General features: G+C 41.4%; 1 protein-coding gene across 1 annotated transcript; it reads left to right on the forward strand.

Moving 5' to 3' along the window:
• Positions 1-1,306: 1,306 nt before the first annotated feature.
• Positions 1,307-1,825, forward strand: LOC140806651 (uncharacterized). Its single transcript, XM_073163203.1, has one exon. The coding sequence runs from the start codon at positions 1,307-1,309 to the stop codon at positions 1,823-1,825; it is 519 nt and encodes a 172-aa protein (XP_073019304.1).
• Positions 1,826-10,973: the final 9,148 nt, after the last annotated feature.

Below are 10,973 nucleotides of genomic sequence, written 5' to 3' on the forward strand. Positions count from 1 at the left end.
TTCACGACATTTGAAGCCACATGAGTCTAGATATCCAGTGCATGACTTGGAACTAGCAGCAGTGGTTTTTGCCTTAAAGATTTGACGTCACTACTTGTATGGGGATAAATTTGATATATTCACTGATCATAAGAGTTTGAAATATCTCTTTTCACAAGCAGAGCTGAACATGAGACAGAGACGTTGGTTAGACTTGTTGAAAGATTATGATTGCGAAATAAAATATTATCCAGGAAATTCAAACGCAGCAGCTGATGCTTTGAGCAGAAAAGTATGTAATATGTCTTTGATCACTAGCAGTGTATCTGGTCTAGTAGAAGAATGTTGTCGTTCTGGGTTTGATTTTGTGGTAAATACTCAACCTGTAAGAGTATTTATGATTCAAGTAGAGACAGAGTTGTTTATAAAAATTAAAGAGGCCCACAAGTTAGATCAAAAAATTCAAAAATCAGTTGAACTCGTCAAATCAGGAGAACAATCAGAATTTCAGGTCAATAATGATGTTATTTTGTTTGTGAATGATCGTATTGTAGTTCCTAATATTTCAGAGTTGAGGAGGCAGATTTTGCGTGATGCTCATTGCAGTAAATTCAGTGTACACCCTGGAAGTAAAAAGATGTACAATGATTTGAAGAAACAATTTTGGTGGAAAAGAATGAAATCTGACATAGTAGAATTTGTATCCAGTTGTTTGAATTGTCAACAAGTGAAAGCAGAACGGAAGCGACCAGGAGGTCTTTTGCATAGCCTTAAAGTTCCAGAATGGAAGTGAGACCGTATCACCATGGACTTTGTCACGAAATTGCCGAGGTCGTCGAGGGGTTGCGATGCAATTTGGGTTATCGTTGACATATTAACCAAGTCTTCGTGTTCCATTCCTTATCAGATGACATATAGGCATGATCAGATGGCCAGATTGTATATCAGAGAAGTTTTGAGATTGCATGGTGTGCCTAAGTCCATTGTATCATATCGTGATCCTAGATTTTCTTCTCATTTTTGGCTGAGTTTACAAGAGGCCCTTGGTACTCGTTTGCATTTGAGTACAACATATCATCCTCAGACAGACGGACAGTCAGAACGTACTATTCAGAAATTAGAGGATATGCTGAGAGCTGTAGTGATGGATTTTGGTATTGGTTGGCAGGATTCGTTACCACTTGTCAAGTTTTCTTATAACAACAGTTATCAAGTGAGCATTGGAATGTCACAATTTGAAGCATTATATGGCAGGAAGTGTCGATCTCCTCTGTATTGAGACTATTTATCTGAAGCACCAATTGTAGGACCTGATATGATAAGAGATATGACAAAGAAGGTGAAATTGATTCAAAGTAGTATGCGAGCTGCTCAGGATAGGCAGGCTAAGTATGCAAACATCAGGAGAAGACCGTTGATTTTTGAGAAAGGTGACAGAGTTTTTCTGAAAATATCTCCTTTTCGTGGTACAATTAGATTTGGAAACAAGGGTAAATTATCACCGAGATTCATAGGTCCGTATGAGATTTTGGAACGTGTTGGTGATTTGGCTTACAGATTAGCTCTTCCTCATGCGTTATCAGGTGTTCATGATGTTTTTCATGTGCCCATGTTGAGGAAATATCATCCAGATCCTTCTCATGTACTTCCACCTGATGAAGTTGAGTTAGATCAGAATTTGTGCTACATTGAGAGACCAATTCAAATTCTAGGTAGAAAAGATAAGCAACTCAGAAATAAATTCATACCGTTGGTTAAAGTACCGTGGAATAGACATGGTGTCAAAGAGGCAACTTGGGAATTAGAAGATAAAATGAGACATAAATATCCAGAGTTATTCAAATGAAGTACGCTTCTATTCTCGGTTTTATTTTCAGTTTAGATCATTACATGTTAGACCTGAAAGAGATGACTGATTTTGAGGACGAAATTTATTTTTAGAGGGGAGGAATCGTAATGCCCGAATTTTGAAAAAAAATAAAATTGTGTCAGTAGTTGTGATGGTTTATGGCTTTACGTTATGGTATGAATAGTAATGAATGTTATAGAATGGAATAGATAATGGATGGGTAGAATCAAAGGTTGAATTTGAGCTAAATAGTTAATGGAAGTGCAGAAACGGTATGAAAATGTTGCAGTAGTTGTGGTTTTTAGCATAATGTTTTGTATATTGACCCAATTGATGTGAGGCCACTTTCATTAGAAAGATAAGACGCTATAACTTTCTTGTTTTGAGTTTTGTTCAAATCATTAGGGAAGACGAGCCAAAAGTGCCCCGAAGTGTGTCGTGCATATCGTCATTCCTACAATGACACATGTTGGGAGATTGAGCATAACTTTTTACTCAGACCTCCAAATGACATGAGGCGAATTGGAAATGCAAGCCAAGACATAGAGCTACAACTTTCTTGTTGAGCACTTTCGCAAATTCTGAAGTGAAAAATGCGTTTTTGGCAGAATATGGCGCGCCCCTGCGCCAGATCCCGCGTGATGGCGTGCCCGGTGCTGAAACTTTGGGTGTTGGGCAGTATGATGCGCGCCCCTGCGCCAAATCACGCGCCATGGCGCCCAGAACCTGTACAAAAAAACGTGTTTTGAGGTTTGGATGGTATATATTAGATTGGGGAATGATTTTTGTATCATTTCTTCTCATCCTCATTTCTCTCCATCGATTTAGAGCTAGGGTTCCTCATTTCTCCTTCAATCCAATTTCTTCCAAGACATTAATCTTTGATTGAGCCTTAATCTTTGCTTGGAGATTAGAAGTTCTTCTCCTCAAGAGTTTAGAAGCAAGGTAAGAAAGCTTATTTCCTTGGGTTAGTGATTGAAGGGAAAACAATGGGTTGTTTGGTTTGAGTGTTGAGGTAAAGTTGTTATATAATGATTGATGGTATTGTATGTATTGATATTTTGAAAAAAAATGGAATGGAAGAGGAGCTAACTCTTTAGCCAGCACGCCACGTGTTTGGCAAAATGATTCAATGAGTGTTTTTATGGCATACTACGGTTAAGAAATGATATGGATTCCTTCTTTAAACAATTGTTGGGATTTGAGTTTTCTTGAATATCCAATTTGCGGATCTTGATTCGAAGTAGTATTGAATTAATTATGAATTTTGAACAGAAACTACTCTGTTTTGATAGATGATCAAAGTTCTTGAGTTAAAGTAGAATTCAGAGGTTCAAGACTTCTCACCTACACATTTCGATCTTCTTTTGGTAATATTTGTAAGGTATGTTACGGTCGGTAACATATGAGGTAAAAGTATCATTTTTATTTTAAATTGAAAATTCTATGGCTCGATGAATTACTTGTGATTTGATGATGATTGTTATATTGAGATGAGTTTATTATGATATCGAAATGATGTTATTGATTTGCATCATTACATTGAATATTGAGCCAATTGTCGATTCAGATTTGATATGGCGGAGGTCGCCTTGATATATTGATTTGTTGGACGTATGGGGCTATATTTGAGTTGGCATAGTGTATGCGGAGGTCGCTGTTATGGTCTGAACACTCTCTACAGGCGCACCATAGTCTTGGGATTGTAGAACACGGCAACCCACCTCGAGTGGAGGAGTAGGTGTATATTGCTGGGAGATTCTCTATCCTTGGGTACCCTATGACCAGATGATTCATTTCATCTTGAGATTTATTGATAGCCCACAGCTTCTGATAATGCATTGCATTATATTGCATCTTTATGAATTTATATGAACTATTTGTAAATTTTAATTCTCATATATTATTAATTGTATCATACTGGGTTTATACTCACCGACATGTCCGGTACCTCTTGTTTTCATGTGCTTGACGGTAGGTGAGGCGATGCTTGGGATGCCAGAGTCCAGCTCCAGGCGAGGAGATACGAGTTAGAGTGGGATTCTCGGGTCTTAACTAATTTTTTCCCGGTTTCAACCCGAATCGAACCAAAACTTAACTAATTTTTTCCCAACTTTTACCACACCTTAAAAACACTTAAAAGACCCTAAAACCATCAATACTAAGCCTCTAAACATCTCTAACTGGCCCTACAAGTTGCTGGACAGTTTTCATTTATTCCCTTATCCAACCCTCCATGCACCACCCGACTCTAGCACCCCTAGACTCGCACCAGTCACAAGCCCAGCCATCTAGGACCTAGACTGGACCCTAAGGGACCTACCAGACCCACGGACCCGTCTCCATGCACGATGGAAGTCGCGATCGATCACTCGCCCTCAAGAACCACCACCCGCGACTAACTCTCCTAAGCACGCTCGATCGGATTTAGGGACGATTCCAAAAGCATTCGAGTCATCCTCAGCCTTGACTCAAACCCCAAACGGCCTTGTTTAAGCCTTGGATCGCCCCTTCACCGCTGGTTCCGATCCATTCACACGATCTCCCTCAAACCCACACGAAACACAGCAGCCCTCTCTCGTCCCTTCAACCTAAAGCCCCAACAAAGATTCTACTCCTCAAGACAGCCTCTTGTCATCATGTTCAGTCCCTAAACCATCAATAACCGCAGCCCCTTGCACAACATACACGAAAACGTGAGTGGTTGTTAAGAAAATGAAGGAAAGGCAACAAAATCATTCGATCTCTATGCAAGGTGATTTATCGATGTTTTCACACACAAAGAAACATATAACAACAGATATACACCGTATGTGATGCAAAATAACAGTACAGGGCATGGCTTCATGTAATAGATGTGAGGAGATCGAAGAACAAGTGCCGGAAGAATTTCTTTTTCAAGAACAAGATTTGGCCGAGGAACCTTCAGATGTGGGAGGCTGGAAATCCGAGTGGAAGTTTGCTGAGGGAAGGGTGTCGGCTGATGGAGTGATTAGGTTTAGGTTAAGTGAGTTTAAGTTGTTAATTAAATAGTAATCTAATCGATAATGGGCCGTAAATTGCCAATTAAAAGTTTAAAAAGAGTTTTAAGCCCAATAAGCTTAAAAGTAGGCCAATTAAGCCAAACACAATCCCGAAAATATTTCATTGGGTACGTTCTTGAAAATAGTAGCCGAACCCTCAAAAGTTCCCGATTCGATAAAATTTACGTACCACTGAAAAATATGCTCTGGCGGGTAAAAGTACTCAACAAAAACCCATTCTTGAAAAATACCTTTAAAACATTTTGTGTTAATTAATAAAAATTAATTATGTAATAAAATAATTTTTCTGATAATTTCCCGGTCTCCGTTTCTCGTTCGAACGCGAAATGGACTTAGAAACTCTAATGCATGAACTTTTAAAATTTCATGAAATAAATCCTATCATGTCATAATTATGCATAAAATGCATAAAAATAATTAAACACATAATTTAAATAAAATTCTGTATTGCATGCATTCAGGTTACATGAATTAAATTCCTGGACCTTACAACTCTTTCCCCCATTAAATAAAATTTCGTCCACGAAATTTTAAAGTACAGAATAACTCCAGGTTGAAACTCCTCATCTCGGTCTCGGTCTCCTCCTCAGAATGATTCAGTCACTTGACCTTGACCATCTGGATCACCTTGTTCCGGAGCCTCTTCTCCTGTCTGTCCAATATCTGAGTGGGTTTCTCCTCGAATGATAGGTGCAGTGTCAGCTGAAGTGGCTCATAATTAAGCACATGCGAAGGATTCGATATGTAATTCTGCAGCATGGAGACATGGAACACATTATGAACTCCTGCCAGATTCGGCGGTTATGCAACTATGCACGCAAGTGTCCCAACTTTCTCTAAGATCTCAAATGGTCCGATGAATCTAGGGCTGAGCTTGCCCTTCTTCCCGAACCTCATCACACCCTTCATAGGTGTGACCTTCACGAAGACATAATCCCCTACTGCAAACTCAAGATCTCGCCGTCTCTGATCAGCATATCTCTTCTGACGGCTCTGTGCAGCCTTCATCTTGTCCCAAATCCTAGCCACTAAATCTGCTGTCTGTCTTACAATGTCTAGACCCAACTCTGCTTGCTCCCCTACCTAATCCCAATAGATTGGCAACCTATACTTCCTCCCGTAAAGTGCCTCGTAAGGAGTCATACATATCGATGTCTGATAAATGTTGTTGAATGTTAACTCCACAAGAGGTAACTTCGACTCCCAGCTGCTCTGGAAGTCGATCATGCATGCTCAGAGTAGGTCCTCTAGAATCTGAATCACCCTCTCTGACTGACTTTCTGTCTGAGGATGAAAAATCAGTATTGAACAGTATCTTTGTACCCAATGCCTGATGGAGACTCATCCAAAATTAAGACATGAACTCGGATCTCGGTCTCACACGATGGACACTGAAATCCCATGCAGTCTGACTATCTCTCTAATGTATAGCTCTACGCGTACTGAGTCATTGTGAATGTCTTCCTGGTCAGTAAGAAATGAGCTGATTTAGTGAGCCGATCAACAATCGCCCAGATGACATTGAATCCTCCAGTAGTCCTCGGAAGCCCTGTCACAAAATCCATAGTAATGTTCTCCCATTTCCACTCGGGATTAGGGAGTTGTCTCAGCTTCCCTGCAGGTCTCTGATGCTCTACTTTGACCTGCTGACAAGTCAAACACTCGGAGACGAAACGCAGAATATCTCGCTTCATGCCTGGCCACCAATACAGAGTTTGTAGATCCTTATACATCTTCGTACTACCTAGATGGATGGAGTACGTGGTGTTGTGGACCTCGTTCAAGATATTTGCTCGAAGGGTACCACTGTCAGAAACCCATAGACGTTCCATATATCTGACTATGCCGTTAACAATTATATACAGTCTCTGGCCCTTAGCCTCGTCCCTCTGTCTCCACTTCTTTAACTATTCGTCAGAAGTCTGCCATGCTCAAATTCTATCTCTCAAGGTCGGCAATATTGTCAGAGTAGCAAGATTCGGGGCCTCGCCCTTGGCATAAACTGCAAGCTCAAATCTCTAAATCTCAGCCTGTAGCGGTCTCTGCACTGAAAGATGAGCAATCACTGTGTGCTTCCTGCTCAAGGCGTCTGCAACCACATTAACCTTACCTAGATGGTAGCTAATGTCGCAATTGTAGTCTTTCACCATCTCAAGACATCTTCTCTGCCTCATATTCAGCTCCTTCTGCGTGAAGTACTTCAGGCTCTTATGGTTGGTAAATATCCTGCACTTCTCCCCATACAGATAATGTCTCCAGATCTTCAGGGGCGGAATACCACTACTGCTAGCTCGAGGTCATGAGTTGGATAGTTCTTCTCATGGACCTCATATGCCTGGACGCGTAGGCTATCACTTCGTCCTATTGTATCAGAACCGAGCCAAAACCAAGCTTCGATGCATCGTATACACCACAAACTCTCCTTGCCCTAATGACATAGCTAGTACTGATGCAGTGGTCAAAGCCTGCTTCAATCTATTGAAGCTCTCCTAGCACTCAGATCCCCAGATAAACTTAGCATTCTTCTTCGTCAGGGCGGTCATAGGCAACACAATATAGAAGAAGCCCTGAATGAACTTCTTGTAGTAGCCTACCAATCCCAAGAAATACGGATCTATGTCACGCTCTTAGGAACTGGCCAATCTCTGACTGTCTCTACCTTACTGGGGTCGACCTCTATGCCATCCTGAGATACAATGTGTCCCATGAATGCCACTCTGTCAAGCCAACTCTCACACTTGCTGAACTTTCCATACAGTCGTTTGTCCTCTAGAGTCTGCACTACTATCTTCAGGTGCTGACTGTGCTTCTCTCTCTGCTCCCTCGAGTAGATCAGGATATCGTCAATTAAAACTATGACAAATTGATCCAAGTATGGGCTGAAACACGCGATTCATGAGATCCATGAAAAATTGCTGGCGCGTTCGTCAGGCTGAAGGGCATCACCATAAACTCATAGTGCCCGTAACGCGTCCGGAAAGCTGTCTTATGCACATCAGACTCCCTGACTTTCAGCTGGTGGTACCCGGATCGAAGGCCTATCTTCAAGAACACAGATGCTCCTTGAAGCTGATCAAATAAGTCCTCGATCCTCGGCAGTGGATACTTATTCTTGACTTAACTCTGTTCAGCTATATCTAATCAATGCACAGTCGCATGTTGTCATCCTTCTTCTTGACAAAAAGAACTGGTGCGCCACAAGGAGAAAAACTAGGACAAATGAAATCCTCATCCAGAGATCCTGAATCTGATCTTTGAGCTCCTTCGTCTCTGCAGGCGCTAACCGGTAGGGTGCTTTAGATATCGGAATTGTGCCTAGCATGAAGCTCAATAGAGAATTCCACCTCTCTGTCTGGTGGAATGCCTGAAACATCGTCAGAGAAAACACCGGAGAACTCTCTGACCACATAAAAGTCCTCTAGCCTCCGCTCGACTGGCTGAGACACTGACATGATGCTGGCCAAAAAACTTCTGTCAACCCCTCCTCATAAGCTTCCTCGCACACATGCAGGAAATGACGTGCGACATCTGCCGATGTCTAGCTGCATAAAAACAAATTGCTTCCCACTGGGCGGTCTGACAGACACTGACTTCTGTCGAAAATCTATGACTGCTCCATGAGAAGATAGATAGTCCATGCCCCAAGATGATGTTGAACTTTGGTAATGGCAGCATTAATAATCTATGTGCATCATATACTTTTGTACTGAAGCTCCAATCCCTTCACTATCTGAGAAGTGAACATCTGATCTCCGAAAGGGATCGATACTCTAAACCCTGAATCCATCACTACTCGTATGATTCCTAGTCGCTTGACGAATGACTCGGATATAAACGAATGCGTAGCCCTTGAATCTAGCAATGCATGCGTGGCTACACCTGCAATAGATATCCTACCTACGACAAAATATACCAGCAAATCTAGTAGTGTTGAACTTAAGGAATTTCTTAATGGCAATTAACCCAAAATCCTCAAACAATCACTGAAATAACCCAAACATTCCAAAAATTCCAAATTTAATCCTCAGAAAATCAAAATTTCAATTAGCCCCTCCAAGTTCTGAAAATTGCACCGGGTCCTTCAAATTTTCAAAATTACAATATGAACCTTTCTCAATTTCGAATTCAAATCCAAGAATTCTCGATTTTTTTTGCAATTAGGTCCTCAAATTATAAGTTATTACAAATGGGTCCCTAAAATTCTAAAATCAAACAATTAAATTCTTCATCCAAATAGGTAGAGCATGCATCCTAATTCCTTCTATGTTATCAATCTCGCAATTTAATCCTCATGCAAGCATAAATCCATGCAATTATGCGACAATTAAAATCTTAACAAAAGAGTTACCCGTAATCAATGTCGAGTCTGGCTCTGCCTCAATCTCCTCGGCATGCATCACATAAGCCCCGGCTAGTAATGGGGCCCTTGTTCCGAGGGCAATCCGCTGCTTTATGGCCCTCCTATCCGCAAAAGAAGCATTTAAAGGTCCCCACCTGCACTCGCCAAAATGGAACATGCTTCTGTGGCCTCCTAAACTGCCCTTGGGGCTTCTGCTTCCCTTGCTGACTCGGCGGCCCAGTAAACTGTGTTTTTCTGAGGCCGGGAACTGGACTGAGTCTTATGCCGCTTCCTATGAATCTTGGGTTCTATTTCTCGCAGTGTCTGCTCTGCCTGAAAAGCACAGACAGTTGCCTCATATAACCTGTCGGCCTCATCATCATGACGTACCGGCGAAGAGTGGGTGTTAGTCTCATCTAGGAAATGCCTCAGCTTCTGGATGGCATCTCCCGCTATCATGGCCACAAAATGACAGCCCCTGTCAAACTTGTGGATAAAATCCGCCACAGATAAGTCCCCCTGCCGGAGACTCATGAATTCCCTCGTCACGCGGCCCCTAACGTCAGCTGGGAAATACTTCCTGAAGAACATCTCCCTAAACCTGGCCCAAGTGAGAGTAGCAACATCCACTGCATGTGAAGCTCTCTCCAACCACAGTGATGCGTTGTCCCTCAGCATATAAATGGCGCACCTGGCCCGGTCACCATCCCTCATCTGTAAGCACTCAAAGTGTAACTCTAGAGACCTAATCCATCCCTCTTGCCACAAATGGATCGGTGGTACCCCCGAACTCCTTCGGGTTAAGCCAGCCAAACTGCTAAAACACATCTGTCTGAGGCCTAGAAGCCTGCTGTACCTACTCCAGTAGCCTAGCCATACCCTCCAAAACTCGGGTAGTTGGGTCCAAAGGCAGTGGTGGGGGTGGAGTATCAACGCTGGAGTCGCGTCTGGGAGGGATGATCTGAATACAGTTCAATTTGTAAACGTAACCCATCATGTAATCAATCTAGTTTTTTATAATAATAACCTCAAATCGTAACGGTAGTTAAACATGTACAATGGATCATCGTAAAGCATAAATCATGTTAACATGCATGTGATAATAGTAAATCATTTAAAATGTTTGAAACTTAAAAGCTTACAGACTTAAGGCTTGAAGACTGAGCGACAGAAGCTGGCGGTGGCACAACCCTATACAAGACCCTTGCTTTGATATCAACTGAAATGCCTAATCATTTTAAAAGTGCGGAATTGTTTTTTTTTTAAAAAAAAAAAACTCACATTTTCGAAATAACATTTAAAATAATCATAATTATTTGACAATAAAAATAATGCAGTTTAAACTAACCAAACTCATCCAAAATCATACGTAAACATAAACGAGTAAAAATCTTAAAATCATCAACGTAATAAAATGTTCATCTCCTCTCAAATCTAATGAATCGTAATGCAGAAAACATGCGGTCCTCGGGTCGTGTCACCGCACCAAGTCTGCCTACTTAGATTTCGGCACCTCCAATCTCCACACCATCAAGCTCACCTGCATCACACATGTCTAGTGAGTCTAAAGACTCAACACACATGTACCAGAAATAATATGTACATAGACATAGCACACAGCAGTGAAAAATATCATACTCAACATATCTTTCATGAATTCAAAAGCATGAACATAAACGTGTCGTGTAAAATCATATCGTGTCAAAGCATGTCATCTCATGTCATCATATACGTACAAATTTTCATTTAAATGAATTTAGTT

The sequence above is a fragment of the Primulina eburnea genome, chromosome 12 (genome assembly GCF_022965805.1).
Source record: "Primulina eburnea isolate SZY01 chromosome 12, ASM2296580v1, whole genome shotgun sequence".
NCBI lineage: Eukaryota > Viridiplantae > Streptophyta > Magnoliopsida > Lamiales > Gesneriaceae > Primulina > Primulina eburnea.

Coding starts and splice junctions, on each gene's coding strand:
- LOC140806651 (XM_073163203.1), top strand. CDS start 1,307: ATGACAAAGAAGGTGAAATTGATTCAAAGTAGTATGCGAGCTGCTCAG.